The sequence below is a fragment of the Chiloscyllium punctatum genome, chromosome 40 (assembly GCF_047496795.1).
Source record: "Chiloscyllium punctatum isolate Juve2018m chromosome 40, sChiPun1.3, whole genome shotgun sequence".
NCBI lineage: Eukaryota > Metazoa > Chordata > Chondrichthyes > Orectolobiformes > Hemiscylliidae > Chiloscyllium > Chiloscyllium punctatum.
Window position 1 is genome coordinate 11678982 of NC_092778.1, and position 24995 is coordinate 11703976.

Sequence of the window (24995 nt, forward strand, 5' to 3'; positions counted from 1 at the left end):
ACTTCTGTGTGAGCCTGACTCCACCTATTCATGCTGCTTCTATCGTTCCAACTTTTAAAAAAAAACCAAGGCCTCACGAGCAGTTTATTCCATTGGCTTGGAACAGACCACTCCTCATCCCTGTCTCAAATTCTTTTTACAGAAGAAAAAGGCAAAATGCATCTCTTAAAGCCATGATATTATCACAGTCCCACTTATTAGATTAGTATATAAAATTAAAGTGTAGGGAACAGTGTACTGAATGAATACAGTGCTGATTGGCAGACAGGAAATAAAAAGGAGGAATAAATGGTCTTTTTCTGAGCAGTGGGCTGTGACTAGCGAGGTGCTACAAGGATCAGTGCTTGAACACTAGCTGTTCTCAATATATATTTGTAATTTAGATGAGGGAACTAATATGTAATGACTCCAAGTTTGCAAACTTGATAGCTGGGTGGAAGGGTGAGCTGTGAGGTGATGCTTCAGTGTGATTTGGGCAAGCTGAGCGAATGGACAAATGTGTAGCAAATGAAGTATAATGTGGCTAAATGTGAAGTTATCTGCTTTGGTGGCAAAAAAAGGAAGACTGGTTATTATCTGAATGGCCAAAAAAATGGAAAGATGGAGATGCAACAAAACTTGGGTATACTTGTACACCAGTTGTTGAAAGTAAGCAAGAGGTGCAGCAGGCAGTTTGACCTTCATAGTGAAAGGATTAGTGTACAGAAGCAGGGATGTCTTGCTGCAATTGTACAGGACTTTGGTGTTGATTTGATTCCTTTATCTGAGGAAGGATGTTCTGGCTATAGAAGTCTGAGAAACAAAGGTTTATCAGTCTAATTCTACGGAGAGCAGAACTAATGTATGAAAAGAGATCAGTCATCTGGACCTTAGAGGAATGAAGGAGAATCTCATTGAAACTTACAAACCTTCTGTAGGAATAGGTAGGTAACCTGCAGAGATCATGTTTCTGATGACTAGAGTGTCCAGAATTAGGAGTTACAGTCTAAGGATACTAGGTAGGCCATTTAGAATTGAGATGAGAAATTTGTTCATTCTGTGACATTCTGAGGTAAAGAAAGTGGGTGAGACCAAATCATTGAAGAAGTTTGATGTAATTCTTAGAGTTAAAGGGATCAAAGGCTATGGGGAGCATGATGCTGAATTGGATGATCAGCCAGGTTCATATTGAATAGAGGAGTAGACTTGAAGGGCTGAATGGCCTACTCCTACTCCTAATTTCTATCTTTCCATGAAACACACAATTAAGATACAATCCCATCTTTCTGACAGTATCACTATTCAGTACTTAAATACTGGAGAGAATTTGCTTCTCTATTGTATCTATAGGTTTAAATTAAGTCTGGGAATTGAAAGAAGCAGTTGAGAATTCAATAGCCTCTTCCTTGACTTTGTTTTAAATTCACTTGTGGGACATGGGCATTGCAGACTGGGCCACCATTTATTGCCTATCCCTAGTGGCTCTTGAGGAGGTCGTGATGACCTGCAGTCCTTGTGCTGCAGATACATCGACAATGTCAGTAGGTAGGGAGTTCCAAAAAGAACGGGGGGGAGGGGTTCTGGAGAAGAAGAGAGGTCTCAAGGAAGGGTCTTCCTTTCTGAAGAAGGGTCACTGGACCTGAAACTTTAATTCTGCTTTCCGTCCACAAATGCTGCCAGACCTGTTGAGCTTTTCCAGTAATTTGTGATTTTGTTAGGAAATTCTAGGATTCTGATTCCAAGACAGTGAAGGAACGGAGATATATTTTGAAGTCAGCATGATGAGTGCCTTAGAGGGGAATTTGCAGGTAGTGGTATTCCTATATATATGTAATCCTTGTCCATCTAGATCGTGGTGACTGTGTGCTTAGAAGATGCTGTTAATGAATCTTCGATGAATTTCTGCAATGCATCTTATAAATGGTATGCTCCACTGCTACTGACTGATTGATAGTGGAAGGAATAGATATTTGTGGACATGGTGCCAATTAACAGGACTGCTTTATGCTCGGTGGCTTCAACTTTCTTGAGTATTGTTGGAGCTGCACTCATCTAGGCAAATATTAGCATTGTGCTTTGTAGATGGTGAACAAGCTTTGAGGAGTCAGGAGATAAATTACTTGCCACAATATTCCTAGCTTCTAATCTGCTCGTATAACCACTGTATTTATAATGCTAGTTCAGTCCAGTATATTTCTCCTGATTAATAAACACAACTGAGCTTAATATTCAATGAATGGAAGAACACTAGGCAGCTCAGAGGAACAGAAGGTTCTTATCCACAGATCCCTGAAGGTGGCTGGACTATGCTGGAGCTGTACAAATCTTTGGTTAGCCCACAATTGGAGTAATGCATACAGTTTTGGTCACCATGTTATAGTAAAGATGTGATGGCACTGGAGGGGATGCAATTACGATTTACCAGGATGTTGCCTGGGATGGAGTATTCTTGCTATGAAGAGGCTGGATAAGCTCAGGTTGTTTTCAGTCAAGGAGAAGGTTGACTGGGGTGCTGATTAAGGTGTGTAAGATTATGAGGGTCATCAATAAAAAGCAGCTGCTTCCCTTAGTCGAAGGATGAAGAACAAGGGTGCACGCTTTTAAAAGTAAAAGGCAGGACGTTTGGAAGGGATTTGAGTTAAAGTGTTTCACCCAGGGGTTGGTAAGGGTCTGGAATGTTCTGCCTAGGAGTGGAGTTGAGGCAGGTAACCACAGCCTTTAAAGAATATTTAGATGAGCACTTGAAGTTTCATTGCATTCAAGGCTACATTCAATATTCAAACAAAATCTTTCCAAGCTATGACTATTTGCCCGAAGCAAAATTTTAAAAATTCCTGATCCTTCTGAACAGAAAACAAGCTAATGTTTCTCAATATTTGCTGTCTGAACTCTTAAAATACTCCCAGTACAAACAAATTCCCATTATTACCCCAGGAGTTCCTACTTTGTCAAAATGGTTTTAAAAATCATATTGCAGAGATACTGACAAGTTAATTATTAAGCCTGCTCATATACATGGTCCAAAACGCACACGCCACTAGTTCAAGAGGCAAGTTCTGAAATACGTGTTATTAATATATTTTATATAAATCTCGCTCACCACACATCTCAGGGCACACTACAAATTTACAATCAATCTGAGAAAGTATCAGACAATTCTCTGAAACAAGGTATTTTTTTTTTAACTTAAAAGAATAAAAAATTAAGATAAACGTCAAGCTGTGATTCACATTTATGATTAAAATGTTTGAACACTATAACAATAGATTCTGAGTTAACTTGAAACCAGAACCCATATCTGCTAGTGAAACGGATTTCTCAACTGTGCAATGCTTTGAAATGGCTTCTGGGTTTGCAGTTTATTGCAAGCCAGAAACTAATTGGTTTAGTGTCAATTTTTTCAAAACTGCATTTGCTCAAGACGTGATTTCATTAAACAAATAGAGAAAAGGGTAATTATACATTCTGATGGTTGCTAATAAGCAGTTTATGCTGCAATCATATTATTTGGTAAGAACTGCAGCAACAATAACAACTTAACATGTACGTAGTACTGTTCACAAAATACTGTTTGTAAGAGTGCAAGAACTTGCATTTTCTAACACAATATCATACCCATGTAATGCCGAAAAACACTTCACAACCAACAAATTACTTTTGAAATGTTGCCAATGTTGTTACATAGGTAAATATGGTACTTAATTGCATACCATAACACACTCTCCAGGAAGTGATCAAGCTGAATGACAGAACTAAATTGCAGTTTTTTCTTTGAGATTTGCTGGCAGAAGTGTATAAATAGAAAAGGAACAGAACTTAAAGGAGCTTATGAGGGACTAAAAGCAAGAGACGGATTTTTGAAGATGGGTCCAGAGAGATAGTTAGGTGAAATGATTCCAGTACAGACTATCAAAGATTACACAATACTTATTACAGATCAACTTCTAATGAAAGAATTGAGGGAACAGGGGCACATTAGTAATCCAACTCAGAAAGTTGATTATGGACTGGAGTTTATATTCAGAGTATATTATCTAACAAGAAGTATCTAAGAATGAAAAGAAGAATTTTGAAAAAAATTGCAGAAAATGCTGGAATCGCATACAAGATCAGACAGCATCGATTGCAAGAATGTGAGTGAGCAGTTCATCTCTATTGTTGAATCTCCAGCATTTACTTTTACAAAGGACACCCACAACAGCATCCCCACTGTGTGTCTGAAGGTTGTGAATAGATGTTACCGTGTTCTCACAGAACCAAGCCAGCTGTTGTGAGATCAATAGACCACACAGATTTGTCAATCACACTGCCAAAACAGCAAGTGTTGGGTTGCAAGTTGGGTCCTGTGCCAGCCTTTAAAAAGGCAAACATCCAGTTGCAAGCAAGGTCATTTCTTAGAACATCTGCCATTGCAGTGCTTTTGGAAGTACTCTGGAATGTTTTTGGAAGTATTTGGTTGAATCCGTAAATTTGCCAGTGATTGTCACTGCATCTATTCAGTGGGGTAGGTGACCTTTACCTCTCAGACTACAAGAGGCATCAGGACCACAGTTGTAGTGTCTGTGCCTGCAGCACAAAAGGCAAATTGGAGACAATACAGACAGGAAGCTCTTTTGATGCTTTCAGTCAAGTTGGATGCCAGTTAATTCATCCAGAATCATCTTGCGTATGTCCATCACAACTCTCTTTCTGTTGCCCCATTGAGATCCTCCTCAGTAGAACTCTTCTATGATCTCACGTTCCAGTGAACTGGCAAATGAACCTTTCTTTCTCCCTAATTTGCCTGCATCACATGCATACCTGGATGACTCACCATGTTTTGATCCCATTCCAGTATTCCAGACAAACATGTAAAGTGGCAATATCTGACATGGTGCCCCCTCCAAGTGTAGTGTTAGTGCTGTGTTTTTATTCCACCCTCTCTTCCCTTGGGTTGCTGTGGCTTGGAAGGCAGCAGTTTGCAAATTTCTGAAATCATAAAATAAGAAGGGAAAGATTAGTGATGGAAGGAAGTGATTGATTGGGCAGCAAGAATTCCATGATTGCACATTGGTGGCTTGCTTATTACACCAGATAGTGCGATCAGGGTGAGATGAAATTGAGAAAAGGAACAAAACACATCAGACCCTTACTGTGTCTCATGATCTTTGGATATTTAGATTTAGATTACTTACAGTGTGGAAACAGGCCCTTCGGCCCAACAAGTCCACACTGCCCCGCCGAAGCGCAACCCACCCATACCCCTACATCTACCCCTTACCTAACCCTACGGGCAATTTAGCATGGGCAATTCACCTGACCTGCACATGACCTAACAATGAGACTGGCAACATTGTTAGATGTATAGGGGTGAATTTCTTGACACAGTAAAACCCCCAATATTCTCTATCTATACATTCAGAATTCTTATGCAACCAGCAATCAGAAAGCCACCTCCCTACTGCATGAAGTAGTCCTCACACAATACTGATTGAGGGGTCCAGCATCAGGCAGAGTGTGCCACTGAATCCCAAACCCTTGCCCTTGCTGCTGACCCCTGGACCATCCCCATGCAACTCCTCCCTGCATCACTCTCCACCTGTGGCCTGCGTCCCACAACAACCTTGGGCCTCGGATGGGTGGATGACCAACTGCAGCCCCGCCTCTCTGGTGGCACTTCCAAGCAATGAACAACAAAGTCTACTGCTGTCCAGTTGAATGCCTAATTGGCATTTAATGCAATGGATTTTTCATGAAAAGACTCAGTGCAAGAAAATTGAATTCTGCAATAAATTCAAATCCATAAGGTGAAGATGCATTCACTGAACTGACCGACCGTGTGAGGTTATTAGACTTGCTGTGGAGCTGTCTAGACCCGAAGTCCAGGCTCCCAAAGTTAAGCTCCCTTGCTCCCACTTCTCATTCCCTTATGAAGTCTCTCTCCACCTTTTCAACTCTGCCTTCATGCAACGGTGCATCCATCATGCTGGAATCCTGTTTCTGACTTAATGTCCCATTTTCCATTATTTAAAGTTTAGCAGTATTATTTAGTGCTGATTTCCTTTGCAAGAAGGAAACATGTTTCTGGCTGGATCAGGTGTTCTCAAAACCAATTCTATTTGGCTCTTTTCTGAGTCTAGAGACAGCCAGTGACACAAAACAATCACCAGTGTAGAAGTACTTTCTATTCATTCAGGGGATGTGAGCGCTGCTGATTGGATTAACATTTATTGCTCAATCCTAGTACTGCTCACTCCAATGTTACTGTCTAGCAAATGAAATCGGGGCATCCAAATGGGCGTACTGGACACTTCCAGTTGAATTTGTGCAAGCAGTTCGTGAAGCACAACGCTTACATCTGAAAGTAGGGAAGACATTTTTTAGCTATCCAAGTGAATTAAAATTTTCAAAAGCCAATGCATCCTTGGTGTTTTCTTTTCTAGCCTGTTTTCCTTCTGTTGTCTCTTTATCTCCTATGTGAGATCTCTTTCTGGGTCTGCCACATGGTGAGACTACAGCAAGCGGAATGGGGTCACTTTTTGCTCCCTAACTCTGACAGAAAAAGGGAAGATTTGAAATACTGAGAGCTGCTTTTGTAAAACATTGGAGGACATTCCTTGCTTCATTGGCACCTCTGTCTAACGTGTTGTGTTTGGAGAAGCCACTATGTACAAATATAGTGCTAGATTCCATTTGATGAAAAACAGGAAATTCTTAGTGCTGATCTTTGAAGATTATGGAAAGATCACAAACATGCCGACAATGCAGCTTTGCAGCGACTTGATAGACATTAACTGATAATACTGCTATCACCAGCAGCGAGTTCTGACCTTGGTGTCAAGAAGCTCTCTTCACTTGAGAAGAAAATACCTGACTCATCCAAAATTAATGTACCTTTTCTCAGCTAAATTGAAAAAGCTACTTGGCAGCAAGCATGGAGAAGACCAATGTTTAATTCTTTAGATATTAGCACTATATAGGAGGAAATTAAATTATTATTACTCAAATTGCAAATTAACCTGAAAAAAATATATTTATTTGAATTTTTAGTTCTCCCTACAAAATAAAATTGGCGCCGCAACATAACTCCAATGTCTGGATTTTGACTTCTCTACAGTTGAGTGTAATTGTTAAATAAGCTGCAAATTGTTTAAATCTAAAGTTAAGTTTGACATACCAAAAACTGTAGAACCAGAATTTTTTTTTTAGTTTTAACTTTCAATTAAAAAATATAGTTTTACCCGTTGCCTGTGTACTGTGTGAATGTTAAAATATGAGGTTCTAACAATATTCGAAGTCAAACAACGTTTCACTCTTTATAACTAATTTCCTATATCAGTATTATATCATTTTATCCTCAGATTGGAATGATTGGAGATGAAGAAGAGTGGGTTGTACTGTACGAAGTAGAAAATGAACCAGATGCCCAGATGTTAGAAATCCCAAATTTGATGCCATATACATCCTACAGGTAAGTCAAAGGATATTGGTGTGAAAATATAAGTGTAAACTTATATTTTTAACTATAATGTAAATTGCAACCATGATATTTTAATGTACCTTTATATAAAGCTCCTGTTGAAATTTAAATTAAGGAGGTATGACTCACCAGTTTTAGCACTCCACTATTTCACCTGTGGCACTTTGTTTCCAACCCATTCCTGGCTTGATGTCATGAAAAAGTTGATGAACGATAATGTATGTATGTGGAGTAAATGTGCAATTTCAAAACAGCTGCAAACAGCTGTGGTACTGATGGTACTCATGTATTCTGACATGGTTGACTGTTTGACTCAGGCCCTAAGGTGGAAGATAAGAGCAGCGAAAATATTCACACAAGTACAATGAAGGATGCTAATCAAAGTTTGGGATACATGTTTGGTCGGACAAAACATAGAAACATAGCAAATTGGAGCAAGAGTAGGCCATTTGACCCTATGAGCCTCTCTGCCATTTATTATGATCATGGCTAATCATACAACTCAATAGTCTCCATATCCTTTCATCCCTTTAGCACCAACTCCTTCTTAAAATCATAAAATGTTTTGGCCTTGACTGCTCTGTATTATAGTGAATTCCACAGCCTTGCTACTCTCTGGGCGAAGAAATTCATCCTCAACTCAGTCCTAAATGATTTACCCCATATCCTTGGACAGTGACCCTGGTTCTGGACTCCCTTGTCATCAGGAACATCCTTTCCACATTTACCTGGTCTCATCCTGTTCAAATTTTATAGGTCTATGAGATTCCCCCATCATTCTTCAGAACTTTAGTGAATGTAATCCTAACTGATTCAACTTGCCCTCATGCGTAAGTCCTGTTATTCCCAGGAATCAGCCAGCAAACTTCGCTGTGCTCTCTCCATAGCCAACACCTCCTTCCTCAGATAACGAGACTAAACTGCAATAATACACCATGTGTGGTCTCATCAAGGTTCTGTACAATTGTAACAAGACATCCCTGCTCCTGTACTTAAATTCCGTATGAAGGTGAACATTCCAATTGCCTTCTTGACCGCCTGCTGAACTTGCATCCTTCCCTTTAGTGACTCACGTACAAGGGATACCCAAGTTTCATTGCATATCCCTTCTCTCAATTGCATATCCCTTCTCTCAATTTATAGTTGTTCAGATAATAATCAGTCTTCCTGTTTTTGCTCCCAAAGTGAATAACCTCACACTTATCCATTTTATACTATTTTTTCCACCCTTCACATTTTACTTTTGCACCAGACAGATATGAACAATTGTAGTCATTCGCTCATGTGCTCTTTGAATGTTTGCTATTGTCTTTCCACTGTTATCTCTTTGCAGTAACTTCCTCAGTTAATCATAGGCAACTCATGCCTCATACAATCGTAATTTCCTGTAATTTCCTAGTCTCAGAATCAATTACCTCACTCTCCAGCTTGATGAGAAATTCTGTTATAATAAGGTTGCTCATCACCAAGGGGCCTCACACAACGAGAATGCCAATTATTCTTTTCTTGTTACCCAATACCCAATCTTGGATGGCCTGTTCTATTTGGTACTTCAACGTTTGGTCCAGAAAGCCATCCAGTATATAGTTCAGGAATTCTTCCTCTACAGTTTGATTAAAGATTTGATTTGCTAAATCTATGTGCAGATTAAAGTCACCCATAATTACAGATATTCCTTATTGCATGCATCTCTAATCTCCTGTTTAATGCCATTGCCACCCCCCTCAACCACGCACAGTTTGGGAGTCTACATACAACCCCTTGCGCGATTTCTGCAATCATATGTGCATCTAATCTTATCGGCATATGATTCAGGGAGTAATCCTAAGATCATTGCTTTTGAGGACCTACTTTTTAACTTAGTTCCTAACTCCTTTACATTCTGTTTTAGGACTTAATCCCTCTGTTTTTACTAATGTACATGCACGTTGTTTATACTAATGTGCATCACAACTAAAGGCTGTTCACCTCCCCCTCTAGAATATCGTGTAGCCACTCTGAACCATTCTTGATCCTTGCACCAGGGAGGCAACATATCACTTGCAGGTTAAATGCCCGTCTATTCCTTTACTATTAAATCCCTAATACTATTGCATTCCCACACTTTTTACTCATCCTCTGTGCAGAAGAGCCAAGCTTGATCCAGTGAATTTCACTGTTTTCCCAAAACAGGTCGTTCCCCTTAACAGTATCCAGTCTGCTTTGCAGGGAATAAGCACAGGAGACTACAGCACTGTCTGGCTCATCCTCTCGCTCTGCCTGGTGGTCTCCCTTTCACTTCCTGTCTGTGGAGTCTTAGCCTGTACAATGGCCACCTCTCTATATGTGCTATCCACAATACTCTCCATCTGGAAGATATTCCACAGTGTTCCCAGCCACGACTCCAGCTACTAAACCCAGGCTTCCAGAAGCTGCAGCTGGGACGCTTCCTGCACCCTGGCCTGGACACTGGAACTGTTTCCAGTTTCCCACATAGAGCAGGAAGAGCACACCATGGCTTTGAGCACTCCTACCCTGACTTAACCCTTTTAAATTAAACCTTGTGCAAGATGCTTAATATCAAATAATATCAATTTCTCCAGGCTCCTTACTCAGTGGCCCTTGTAACTATGGACTATAATCCTTACAAATTATAAACCACAGTGAAAGAAAAGCTAAAAAAAACCTCTTACCCATCAAACCAAATTCCCAGAAATACACGTTCACTCTGACTATGTCTGAGTCAAGTTGTGCTCTCACAACCCTCATGTAAAGCTCACTGACAAAGGGGCATTTTGTGCTTGAAATTTGTTTACACTGGAGTATGAAATTCACCACAACAGCAAAAAAAATTAAACTATATTTGCACAGGAATCACATAGAAACATTCTGGAAATTCTTTTTTCCATAAACTCTTTATTGCCTCAGTAATGAAGATCAAGCTATATCTACAACTTGATAGAAGTATTTTCTATATCAACATCATTATCACTTGAGATTACTAAAAGTTGCTTTAGTAACCAGTTCCGACCTAACATCTGTCAGGGAAGCTATTGTAAGCACATGTAATACATCCATACCATCTTGGGTATGTGAAGGATACTGAAGGGCATTTGCTGTCAACAATGTAAAATATATTTTTTTTAATTTATAATTTGTGGTTTGATCATCAAGGCTAAACTGACATTTCCATTTATGACACTTGTCCTGTCATCGTGACTAATGTGGTATAAATCCTTATGTGGGTGGTTTTAGCACATTAATAGTTTTTGCACCACATGGAATCAATATGTCCATGTCGTAGACATTAACAGGAATCTCACTGACTTGTACTTGCCAACATAATGCAGTCATTTGTAGCAAATAGTGTTTTTTTAAAAATTGCTTGCTGCTAAAAATGTCACTCTTTAAAATAGTATTGCACCTTTGAAAACCAAATAAACTTTAATTGTGATGTAAATATCTCATAACAAGTTCATTGTTCATATCAAGGGTGTCTCATAATGCTGGAAGACATATGGCTATATTTTGTTACATGCATATTTTTCAATTGTTTTGAAATATAATATTGCACTGTATCATTTTAAAGCAATAAGACCAATTGTTGCACCACTAGGTGTGAATTGGTTTTATATTTAACTTAGGAAAATGACTTCTCTCTTAAGGGGCAATTGATCTGTCATATTTTTCAGGCAATTTAGCTGTCATATTTGTTCAATTACCACAATAGCCAACTAAGATCAAATATATAATAACGTGTGGGGCATTTTAAAAATGTTGCCTTGCTACAATTAAAATGTTTAATTCAGCTGTTTGCCATGATTGATCAGTAATGTTTAAAAGTAAGCTAGATGGACAGGTGAAATATCTGATTGCCACAGCTTTTCTTCATGAGAAATGTTCACAGAAGATTTGTACACTCAAAATAAGAAAATTTTCAGCTACAATTGTATTAAATATTTAAATAAAGCCTTCAATTTAATGACAATCACAGCATTTTATAAAAGTGGTGCTTTTCTCAAACTTGCTATTACTCTCACCCTTGGAAGTGCATTAATCTGCATATTTAAAAGATTCTTAAGTTGGTATTTCTTTAGTTTAGCATGGTGCTCTTACAATTATTTTACAGCCAATCAATGTGATTATTCCATACTCTTTTTTTAAAAAATTAAGCGAAGTGACTGATTTATTTCATAATGTCTCCTTGTCCTCATTTTAGAAATGTTTTTTAAACAACCGAAGTCAAAGGAAAGATTCAAAAGCATCATACCTATTTATTTTCTTTTCTGTGCTGGTGAATTTGATAGTTTGAGGCAAAAATTCATGGTGCACGCAAAAAATTAAGAAAGATTTAGCTAAAGCTTTGCAAAAGAAGAAAGACTATCTGATTTTCTTTCCGCCATTTAAAAATGTTATTTTGTTATCCCCTTTTTGGAGATGTGATTGGCATGTAACATTTTTTGCTGATCACAATCGATAGATTATTTACTGCCAATTTCTAAATAAAAATTGTGAAATAGGTGTGTTTACTCCTGATAGCTTGCTCAGCAGAGGAGAAAGCCTGTGTGTTACTGAACAATTCAGAGCATCAGCTTGTGCCTGGTGTATGCTAACATCTAATAGGAAATTGACTGTTACTAGTCTCAACTTTCCCTGGTATAAGGAGGGAAGGTGGGGGAGAAAAAAAACAAGGTTTCCACTGCTGAGTGCTGTTCAAGAACCCTTTAGTGCAAGATAAGTGCATCTAGACACAAGATAAGGTTAGGATCAGAAAACCTATTTTCCAGATCAAAATGCTGCTGCCGTTTTACTTTATTTCACTGATGAAGATGGACAAGCTTACGGCAAGGCAGCTGCTATCTATGAAATTTAATTTGTACCAAGAACTATTGCTGATGGAAGGAACAGGAAGAAATTTGAAAGAACTGCATCTTATCCTTCAGTATTATGTATTTATTTTTGCTGTTGTTTTAGAATTTGGCATTTACTGCACTTCTTTGTAACATTCTAGCTACAGTTTTATGTGTATATATGTGAGATATGTGTGTGATTTATTTACCTCTCGATCATTGGATCACGATAAAAATATTTACACAAACTGGTCATGTTACCAGGCTGCCTTGGACAAGAGACTTCTTTCTTTGAATTTTGAAAGGGCAGTCAAATTTAATAATTGACTTGCTTGCCAAAAGAAAAATTGCATTTCTACTCCTTTAAGTATTTGATGTTTCTCCGAATAATAAATTTAATTCTTTTGTTAAATGTGCTTCATTATTTTGTCATTAGGTTTCGAATAAAACAGCTGAACATAGTTGGCTCTAGCCCCGTAAGTTTGCCTTCCCGTGTAATTCAAACTCTGCAGGCTCCACCAGATGTAGCACCTGGTAGTGTCACGGTGCGAACAGCAAGTGAGACCAGCTTATGGGTTCGCTGGGTGGTAAGTGAAGATTCTATGTAATCACAATTAAGGCAGGAATTAATAAAATGCAGAATTACAAAATGGAGCAAGAAAAATATTATCCATAACAATCATCATAAAATAATTAACGATCTGAACAAGTTATGACAGAGGGTTTTTATTAGTGGTGCTATGCTGTAGTGGGTAGCACAATAAAGTGGGATTTCCTAGAAAATAGTGTTGGAAAAACAACAGTGTTGAATTCATAGCAGTTACTTGAACTCTAGATCTGACTGCAAGTTGATGAAAATTGCAAATGACAACAAACTAGGAGTTTAATCAGAGGAAGCAGCTCAGAAGTTACAAAATTGGTTAATCTGAATATATGAGTGAACACGTACTAACTCAGATTATTTTTATTTGTTCATGGAATGTGGACATTGCTGTGCTAGACCAGCATTTATTGCCCATCCCTAATTGCCCAGAGGGCTAAGAGTCAATCACATTATTGTGGGTCTGGAGTCACATTTTCCAAACCAAGTAAAGACCATAGTTTCCTTCCCTAAAGGACCTTGGTGAACCAGATGGGTTAGATTCAATTGTAGTTTAGATTTTTAATTCCAGATTTTCATTAAATTCAAATTCTTCATCTGCCATGGTAGGATTCAAAACCAGATCTCCAGAATATTTGCTGGGCTTCTGGATGAATAATCCAATGATAATACCACTAGGCCATTGCCTGTTCAACATAACAAGCATATGAGCATACATACAAACATTCAACCAAACATTGGACTGCAAGACTGATACAGCATTCAGCAAGATCATAGCTGATCTAATTGTGGTCTCAACTGTACTTTTTTGTCTTCCCCTGACCCACCCACCCTTCCACAATCCTTGACTCTTTTGTCTATTTAGTATTGATCTAGTATCCTAGGTTCCATTGCTTCCTGGGAAGAGGATTCCACATACTAATAGAACTTTGAGAGGAAGGATTTCTCCTAATCTCTATTCTAAAAGGAAGCCCTCATGCTCTTAAACTCTGTCCCTAAATTCTCATCTCTCCCACAAGCAAAAGCAAAAGCAAACTTCCAATACCCACTCTATCAAGTCCTTCCCCAAGCTTATGTGTTTCAATAAGGTTGCCTCTCAATCTTTTCAATGACAACAGTTATAGCCTCCAGTTCAATCTTGCTTCATACACCTATCAGACCAGAAATGAGGAGATTGAACCTCTTTTAAATTGTTTGTAATTAATTCCAGTACAATTATATCTTTATTCAATTAATGGGACTAAAACACTACACAGTACTCCAGATGTAGTCTCTACAGCCACATTAAAACATTCTATTCCCCTTGGAATAAACTCTGTCCTCTGATGTTTGCACAATGTTCAGTGTCATTCATAACTCCTCAGATACTGAAGCAACCTGCTTGTGTGCAACAATACTTGGACAACATTCTGGTTGGGCTAATAAGTGGCAAGTAACGTTCATGGCACACAAATGAAGGGCAATGACATCTCCAAAAAACAGAGAATATAACCATTGTCCTTTGACATTCAATAACAGTAACATCATTGAATCCCTGCCTATCAACATCCTGGAAGCTAAACTGGACCAAACACATAAATTCTATGTTGACAAGAGTAAGTTGGCGGCTAGGAATTCTGTAGTAGGCAGTTCACCTGTTGTCTCCCCAAAACACATTTATCATATACATGGCATAAGTCAGGAGTGTGATGAAGTACTTTCCTCCTGCCTAGATATGTGCAGCTCCAGCAAGACTAAAGAAGCTCTCAACACATCTAGGATAAAGCAGCTTGGTTGTTTGGAACCCCATATACCACCATTATCCTTCATTCCATTCTCAACTGATACATAGCATGAGTAGTATGTACTATCTGCAAGATGTGCAGTCACTCACCAGAGTTTCTTTGACAGAATCTTACATTCTCACGACATCTACTACCTAGAAGGACAAGGGTAGCAGATGCATGGGAACATCACCATCTGCAAGTTCCACTCCAAGTCACACACCATTGTGACCTAAAACTATATTTCTGTTCCTTCACTACTGCAGCCTCAAAATCCTAGATCTCCTTTCCTAACAGCACTATAGATGTACCTAACCCCAAGGACTGATGGGTGATAAATGCTGACTAGTCAGCAATATCCGTGTCTCATGAACAATTTTTTTAACTTGCTTTCCTAATCACTTGCAATACCCTGCATAATAACATTTTGTAATTTCTGTACCAAGATACCCAAATCCCTCTGCATCATCAAGTTCTACGGTTTCTCTCCATTTAAATAGTTCACTGCATTGATATTCTTCCTGCCAAAGTGAACAAGTTTACAGATGCACACGTTAAACTCCATTTGCCATGTTCTTGCCTACTGATTTATCTTGCCTATATTCCTTTGTAGACTTTCCTTTTGACAACTGACTCTTCTTTCAACCTTGGTATTATCATCAAATTTACCAACCATGTATTCAGTTCTTTCAGCCAAGTCATTAACATAGTTTGTAAATAATTAAAGCCACAACACCTAAATCTGTGTCAACTATGCATCAGGTTACCATTAATAATATTCCAAAAATGAAGTTTAACAAGTAATTGTCTTTTTTGCAAATGATAAATAGCAGCTGAGCTTTTTGCTGCGGCTGCAAAAATCATAGGATCCTTTTGTTATATTGGGACTCTATCTTCAATTTACAGTAAAAGGGAAGAATGAAAGAGGTCCATGTAACCTGTTCTGACAGTAAACATAGATGATTTAATTACTAACGATTAAAAGTAGCAGGCTGTTCCTTTAAGAAGAAGATTGAGTGCAGTTGGGTTTCTAAAGAATAGCAAATTAGCATTCATAATTGAACATAATATCTATGTGATTCATATTTCCATTGAAATGGGAAAGGGGCATGGGATTAGTTCACAGTTCCAATAATGCTGTCAGGCACAGCACGCTGTCGATAAGGTGCTCTCTGACATGTACAACAATTTTATGGAAAACTCTTAAAAATTTATGACCAGATTGTTCCTCACTTGGTTTTCTAAACCAAATGGATTGCTGTTTCAAGTCTTAGTGATCAAATTTGTAAGTCATTTCCTAAGATTCAATTTGAAAGCATTTGATTGTTTTATTAGATTAATGTATTATGGTCTGTGGGGGGGAAAAAATAGTTTTGACACTTATAAGGCCATAGCTTGAAAGTAGGAGATTGCAATTGTTTCATCCTGTTATTTATTGACGAGCTAAGAAAAATTGCACAGGACACTATGTTAGAACTAATTATAAAAGACCCAATTTTTTTTTTTAACAATCTCATCATCTACAGTTGTTGCCTGGGAATGGCTTCCCCCATAATAGTGGCATTTCAATCAGAGCAACCTTCTCCTGCTCCAAGATATGTAGATCACCTAAACTGAATGTCTGCGAGAAAATCAGACAGGCAGAAAATAACATTTGGAAGGGAGCTGCTCAGTTTGCTATTGTTTTTCCATAGTTTACTACACCCTTTTGTTATAATTTAAACAGGCATTAAAAGAGGAAAATTTGTCCCAATCTCTTCAGTCTCAAGTTTCATTGTTAATTGTTGTAAAGAAAAAACTCAACAAAATACCTTTTTTTAATGAGACAATTTATGATGTGATTGCAGAAAAATGTTAGGAGAAAGTGAGGACTACAGATGCTGAATTCAGAGTCGAGAGTATGGTGCTGGAACAGCACATCAGGTCAGCCTGATGAAGGGCTTATGCCCGAAACATCGATTCTTCTGCTCCCCAGATGCTGCCTGACCTGCTGTGCTTTTCCAGCACCATGCTGCAGAAAAATGTTGTCAGATACCATAGCAGAATTGTATGCTAATCAGCGGGTTTTTTTAAAATTCTGAATGCATTGAAAACATATTTGTCCACAGCCTATTCCAGAGTCTGAATATAATGGTAACCCTGAATCGGTTGGATATAAAATCAAGTATTGGCAACTGGATGGTCAGGGTATGCCTGGACATCAGATAATTAATGATCGCTTGGAGCGAGAGATCACAATTGAAAACCTAGAGGAATGGATTGACTACGTAGTCCAGATCCAGGCTTTTAATGCCATTGGTTCAGGACCTTGGAGCAACCAAGTCCGAGGGCGTACAAGAGAATCAGGTACTGAATCAAAAGACAGTTAGGAATTTATAATCGAACAGGCATCTTCAAGCTTATTGATCTTATTCCCTACTTTTTGAAATATATACTTTGTAATAAGTTTCAGTATTTATTAAAGGTAGAATGTCAGCACTAGGAAGTAGAATACTTCCTGCATTTTTGTGAGTGTCAAGCACTGCCAGGTAAGATATGGCATAGTCAGACACAAGATTAAATTTTTCTCTCTCTGGCCCACAGTGACCTTTAACTACAGCCTCAAGGCAGCACTATCTACTGCACCAGTAAATTTCCGTCACCCATTTCTTACTGCAGCTATCTTTCTGGTCTGTTTGAGTGGTTTTGCTGTTTTTTTGCCTTTCGAGCAGTTTTGCACTAAACATCAGTTTAAACTGTTAATTGTAAATTAGTTGTATTTAATTGAATAGAGCTAGAGGGCACTTATTAGCATTTCCCATGAACACAGTGACACTTACTGAAACTTGGGCTTGTTTAAATTAGGAGTTGTATGTTTTAATGTTTCACTATGGAAGTAAATGTTGGACTGAGTAAGCATTAACATCAGCACTATCCTTCAACAGCTTGATTTCTGGATCATAATAAAATCTGCCCACAGTCTTTTTTTTATTTTGAATTCTTGCAGCTGGGGAGAGTTTTATTTGAAGATAAGGCCAGTACTTGAAATAGTTATATTACACTGTCACCAATCATTGTCCTTTTTTCATATGAAAATGTCCTGCAAAAATTCCAGTTCATATTGAATGCGTATTTTTATTTTTCTAAATGTTGTTTTTGTTACCTTTGTTTAACCCCTAGTGCTCAATTATGCTAGTTTTGAGGAAAAATTCAGTTGTCTGACGGTACTGAATTAATTTCAGTGGAGATGGAGTTGTTCAACCTAAAGTATTTCAGATGCTTTGTCATTTCAACGATGTATGCTAATTCAGACTTCTTCTACTGCTGGGCTTAATGAGCTATGTAACTCTTCCAAGCCAACTCACTCAATGGTACCATCATCACTCAGAGTTTGAACAATTTAAACAAAACATTGGAAATACTCAAGGAATATGAAAGCTTCTTTAAAAATAATCAGTTGTTTAATTTTTAAAAATTTATTGGTGCATTGTCCCTTTTAAAATCTGAAATAGTTGAATAATCCTTGAATTTCTTATTAACACCCAAGTATGGCAAGTAATGTCCCATGCACCACAAACTCAGTTACTTATAGTGACTTTATAAGTACATGGTTGTTGAGTATTGTAAATCATTCTAAACATGTATTTTAATATAAATAAACAAAACAAAACTTGCAATTACGTAGTATTTTCCATGGTGCAGATTTTTCAAAGTACTACACAGCCAATGAAGTACTTTTTTCTTGAAATGTGGTCACTATTCTAATGTGAGAAACTGCAACCAATTTGCAAACTCCCAAAAACACGATAACCAGATGAACATTAGTCTGGACATTAGAGATAAATTGCTGTGCCGTTCTTCAAAATAGTGGCATGTTATCTTTTACACCTACCTGAGAAGGTAGTTTGGGTACTCAGTTTAATCTCATCTAAAAGACAGCAGCTTCAATACTGCAGGACTCCCTCAGTACTGCATTGGAGTGCAGCCTTTTTTGTGTTCTAACCCTCCTATGGAACTTGCACCATGGCTGACATACATACATCACAAAATAAATTCAATTGGCATGTACCTATGTGGACTGGATTCAGCCAGCAGACAATCAGAATCATCTGTACAGCAAGTGTACTTGCATGCTTCTTTTAAATGATTCTTCTCACTTTCACATGGCCCAAAATTTGAGGGAGCAGTGCATTACAAGTATCCTAAATCCAGGTGAAAATCACAGCTTCCAGTGCAAACCCTGAGATAGACTTACTGTTGTGGTTCTGTTCGCCGAGCTGGGAATTTGTGTTGCGGACGTTTCGTCCCCTGTCTAGGTGACATCCTCAGTGCTTGGGAGCCTCCTGTGAAGTGCTTCTGTGATCTTTCCTCCGGCATTTGTAGTGGTTTGAATCTGCCGCTTCAGGTTGTCAGTTCCAGCTGTCCGCTGCACTGGTCGGTATATTGGGTCCAGGTCAATGTGCTTGTTGTTTGAATCTGTGGGTTCAATCAATAAGCACATCGAGCTGGACCCAATATACCGACCACTGCAACGGACAGCTGGAAGTGACAACCGGAAGCGGCAGATTCAAACCACTACAAATGCCGGAGGAAAGATCACAGAAGCGCTTCACAGGAGGCTCCCAAGCACTGAAGATGTCACCTAGACAGGGGACGAAACGTCCGCAACAAAAATTTCCAGCTTGGCGAACAGAGCTACAAATCTTCTCACAAACTTTGAATAGACTTACTGCTAATCAGTCTTCCTGGTATGTACAGAATGACCTACTCGGTCTATGCTGATTAATTAGAATTAGATTTATTATCATGTACTCAAATACAAAAGTGCATGAGTACAGTGAAAATTATACAGTGCTGCCATTCCTGGTGCCATTTCATATACAAAGTAGAAAAATGAAGAAACAAAGTTAAAAGTTAAACATTACAATCCTTCTTGGTATAATGTAGAAAAATAAAGAAATAAAGTTCAAAGTTATCCAGTACAGTTTTTAAGTGCTGAACCTTGCTGGGCTCGTACTCCCTACAAGAGCTTGTTCTTCTCCATTTTTGCCTGCTCTTCCTGCGCTGGCTCACCACAAATGCCAGGAGAGCTCAGGCTACCAACTATCAACATGCCCGCATTGCTCTCGATGTCACCACTGATGCTGGGGGACCTCTCTCAACTCTGTTTTGGGCTCATTCCTCCCATGTTTGGCTCTATCTCCAACCATCAATGTCCCGGGACAGACCCCCAGCCACTGCTATGCACTGCAACTCTAACCCACTGCCAAATGTCCTAATCCATGCCCCCAGCTGCTACCACACTCTGGACAGCAACAAAGCTGCGATACCAGCACCATCACTGCCTCCACAATTGAGAAGAAAGGTAAGTAAAACACTAAAAAAAACGAGAAAAGAAGAAAAAAGCAAAAGTAAAGTGAATGGAGTAGATGAACTTACTCCACCACCACCGTCTTGAATATTTTTAATATATGGAAACATTTAAATGAAGCCACCCTTCTCTTCTGGCTGGCCATTTTGCATCTTTAACTTAAATAAACAATACCATCCCTCTATAAATGTGTCACTGTAGTGAGTTGGAAACGATGTCACAAGAAACCTGTGACGTCCTGAGCATGTTTCAGAATTCCCACTAAAAGATGGCTCAAATTTGCATTAGATGCCATTGACATTAAAGAGCGGAGTATGATATCAGGGTCCTTATAATGTAACTACTGTTACATATAAGTCATCTTCTATTTGCCAGTAAAGTTGTTGATGTTAAGTGGAGTGTAATGTGAGCAAGGATAAATGTTAATGTCCAAGTTAAGCAGATTTAACTGCACCAGAGTAAATGAAACATTCTGTAATATTGAAAATGCCAAAGCCAAAGTTAAAATGAGATGACTTTAAATTATGCTTACTATTTCCTCAGAGCAAATTTCTTAGGTTACTAAAAATGACCCTGGTGCCCAGGTTCTCATTCTCATCTATGAATGGCCCCCGCAAGGAAGTTCTTGGCCATCCACTACACTTCCAATTTTGGTGTCATCTGCAAACTTACTAACCGTACCTTCTGTATTCATATCCAAATCATTTATTTAAATGTCAAAAAGCAGTGGACCTAGCATCAATCCTTGTGCCACAGCCCTCCGATCCAAAAAGAATTAGAATTAGAATCCCTACAGTGTGGAAACAGGCCCTTCAGCCCAACAGGTCCATACCACCCGTCCGAAGAGTATTCCACCCAGACCCATTGCCCTACATCTCCCCCGAGTAATGAACCTAACCTATACATCCCTGAACACTGTGGACAATTTAAGCATGGTCAATTCACCTCGCCTGCACGTGTTTGTGACTGTGGGAGGAAACCGGAGCACCCGGAGGAAGCCCACACAGACACAGGGAGAACATGCAAACTCCACATAGACAGTTGCCCGAGGCTGGAATCAAACTTGGGTCCCTGGAGATGTGAGACAGCAGGGCTAACCACAGAGCCACCGTGCTGCCCTTAAGCAACCCACCATTCTCTGTTTTCTACCTTCAAGCCAATTTTGTGTCCAAATGGTTAGTTCTCCCTTATTCCATATAATCTAACCTCACTAACCAGTTTATGATGCGTAACCTTGCCTCACTGAAGTCCATATAGACGTCTACTGCTCTACCTTCTTCAATTTTCTATGTCACTTCCTCAAAAAACTCAAGTTAGTGAGATATGATTTCCAATGCATAAAGCCATGTTGACTATCCCTAACCAGCCCTTGCCTTTCCAAATACATGTACATCCTGTCCCTCAGGATCCCTTCCTACAACTTGCCCATCTCTGACATCAGGCTCACTGGTCTATAGTTCTCTGATGTTTCCTTACCACCTTTCTTAAATAGTGACATCACGTTAGCCAACCTCCAGTCTTCCATCACCTCACCTGTGGGGTCCAACAATCATTTCCAAAACTCCCCACAAAGTTCTAGGGTGCACCTGATCAGATCCCAAGGATTTATGCATTTTAAGAAGTCCAGCACCTCCTCTGTAATATGGACACTTTTCACTATTTATTTCCTCAAGTTCTTTAACTTCTATTCGTCTCCACAGTAAAAGACTGATGCAAAATACTTCAGTAAAGTTAGACCATTCAATATGTAGTGTACCTCTTGAGTGACTACCTAACACATCCTATTCCTATCTCTTCCCCTTCCGCTGACTCACTGGAGACCCATTCCATCACTCTGTCTCAGCCCTTTTATCCCCAAGCACCCCAATTCCTCACTGGACCAGATCAGATCCCCACTTCTCACTAGACCCGACCTCCTGACCCTTGCTGGACTGGCCCTAGTTTCTCACCCACCTGCTGCTGGCTTCAACCTATTTTTGATGTGGCCATTCATTTTATCCAGTTATGACAATGCACCCTATAATTTGGAATGTTCTTATAGTTTTAACTGTCGCAATGATAATTATTTTTGTAACTTTCAGTTCCATCAGCCGCACCGGGAAATATTACAACAGAGGCTGTGAGCTCCACACAGATACTAGTCATGTGGGGACCAGTCCCAGATTCTGAGCAAAATGGACTGATCCTGGGATACAAGGTATGGGTACTTTTACCTTAAAAATATAGATGACATTTAAAAAATTAGCTGATCTATCATTCTCCTATTCACCAATGTTACAATTAGGAAACGTTGCTGCTGGTGTTACTGTCCAGCCACTTAACTAATCAGTTTAGGCGAAAGGAAAACCTCGAAGGCAATATTCTGTTGACTGTAAAAGGACCTACAGTATCCTGATAGTGTAAAAATCAGGAAGCTTACTTTACAATTTTACACTTATGCCCAACATTGTCAGATAAACAGCATTAAATCTGGTTAGATTGCAACTTCTGATTCAATATTTTCTAAATTATAGATGCTGTGCCAACACAAAATCCCAAGTTCAATTTTATTTTGTTAGGTAAGGGTGAAGGGATATTCATCAATGGCAGATAAATGCAATATAGGTACAGATAGCACAGAGTGGCACAGTGATTAGCACTGATATCTCAGAGACCCAAGTTCAAATCAAACCTTGGGTGACTGTATGGAGTTTGCACGTTCTCTCCATGTCTGTGTGGGTTTCCATCAGGTATTCCTGTATCTTACTACAATCCAAAGATGTGCAGGTTAGGTAGATTGGCCACGCTAAACTGCCCCATAATGGCCAGGGATGTGTAGGCTCAATGGATTAGCTAAGGTATTGCAGGCATAGGCGGGGTGGTGGATATGGATGGGATGCTCTTTGGAGGGTCGATGCAGACATTCTGCATTGTAGGGACTTTTATGTTCTATTCCATGTGACCAACTAGGATCTAACAAAAGGGCTGAATAGGTAAATGGAGCTGAAATATCTGTTTCTGTGTTCTTAAAATACCAGTGCAGTAGGGTGAAGATTGTGGATTTAGAGAGCATTTAATATGATATTCTTATGTTGCTGTTCAAGCTCACATCTACAAAATTCAGCTCATCACATTTTAATTCTGCTGTCCTGTAAATGTAGTCCATCCAATAAGGTATAGAATTATATGATTAGTGTGCAAGTTATGAATTCAACACATTTTTCTTCTAGATCTTCTTTGGCCATCTATCTAAGCTCCCAAATGCTCCATTGTTGAACTCCGATTACCTAGTTTACTGTCAATGCAGTTTTGGATGAGATGGTTTTTGTCCACTGACTCCTGAACTATATAAAATCATCACGTCAGGCAGCATCTGTGGAGACAGAAACAGAATCATATTGAACTCAAAACATTGACTGTTTCACTATGCATAGATGCTGGCAGACCCATGCGTTTCTCCAGTATTTTCTATGTTTGTTTCAGATTTCCAGTGTTTATGGTATTTTTCTTTTATTGGGAAAAATCATTTAATTCATAAACAGATGTGCTTTGTGGCTAAGTAAATACAGCTGGATTTATATAGAATTCAATAAGATCCTATTAGTCTACTCACTAATGTGTATTACTTTACAAGCTAGTCAGGCTTTCTTTAGAAGAGACATTGGTAATATTCTCTTTTGTAGAAGAGCCTTCAGAATTTTCTTAACTCTGTCCCTCAACTTAATGCCCAGTCTTTGAGGAGGCTGCAATGTTAGTGTTGAGAAATCAAGATCACTGTCCCTCTCACCCTGCTCACTTCATAAGAGCCTGAATTGCTAATTTGTAAATCTTAAGTGTGTTCTGATATGGGTAGGGAGAAGTATATTTTTCTAACTACAGTTCATCTGTTTTGAGACTTCAATTATAAAACGATTTGACTCAGTATTTTTAACCATCGTATAGTTTTGTGCTCTACAGGGGATAAAAATGTGGCTTTGCAGCATAGGTTTCTTTTCTGAAGGCAACATAATATTGCTTATTACCATAAAACTTAGTGTTAAAAATCATCTGAGTTGGCTAAATAGAGGAGATCTGTGAAGGGTGATAAAGTTATCTCCAATTGAAATATGGGCCGAGTCATGAAAGGGAACTAAAATGATTTTTCAGTGCATTTCATAGCTTATTCTATTTATAATTGTCGTGTGTTTTATATGCACATCATAATAGTGGGTGTTTAATTTCATTTGTTCTCAAATTGTGGATGATAATTCCAAGGCAACATTTACTGCTCATCCTTGTCTAGCCCTGAGAAGGTGCTGGTGATTAACCTACTGATGTATGTCCAAGGTTATGTGTGATTTAGAAAGGAAATTGAGGGTCGTGGCATGTCATTACTACTATTATCTTTAATAATGGCAATGGATCATGAAGGGAGGGGCTATCAAAATAAAGGTGAGTTTCAGCGTTGCAATCTGCAGATTTTGTGTACTGCAGCTCTTGCATGGCAATGATGAAATGAGTGTCAAATGACAGGAGCATCAAGTGAGCTACTCTTTCCTAGATATTGTATGGATATTCCTGGATATATATGGATTCTAGAGTGGTGTTGCAGCTACATTTGTCAAATTAAGTGCATCACCTCCTGACATTAAATTTGTAAAACATCAAAGGAATTTTCAGTCACAGCATGAGCTACTCATCAGAGTTCCCAAATGCTGCTTCCTCATGTACCCACTGCGCTAACATGGATATCAAGTTAAATCTTGCAACTGTGATTGCCCACCAGTGTTTGATGATGGGGTCTCAGGGATGTTGTTGACTGCAGGGCAAAATTCTTATTATTTGAATGATCAGAAAAGTTCTCTGTTAATCCAAAGGGATCCACTAACTCATTGAGGAGAAACAGTAGCTTTTTGGTAATATCACTGGATCATAATCCATCCAGAATGCCAAGTCAGTCAGTATTCTGGGGACATTTGTTCAAATCTGCCTACAGCACATGGACTGCAGCAATTCAAAAAAGCGATCTACCACCACCTTCTAAAGGGTAACCAGG

The 24995-nt window shown here is 38.8% G+C and overlaps 1 protein-coding gene across 3 annotated transcripts in view; it reads left to right on the forward strand.

Annotated features, from left to right (window-relative positions):
- sdk1a (sidekick cell adhesion molecule 1a) overlaps positions 1–24995 on the forward strand; it is a 903166-nt gene that overhangs the window by 733427 nt on the left and 144744 nt on the right. For all 3 annotated transcript variants that reach the window (XM_072559294.1, XM_072559292.1, XM_072559293.1), the window contains 4 exons: positions 7320–7429; positions 12704–12854; positions 16740–16977; positions 22063–22178. In XM_072559294.1, coding sequence (XP_072415395.1) covers positions 7320–7429; positions 12704–12854; positions 16740–16977; positions 22063–22178 — 615 coding nt within the window. The remainder of the gene's footprint in view (positions 1–7319; positions 7430–12703; positions 12855–16739; positions 16978–22062; positions 22179–24995) is intronic.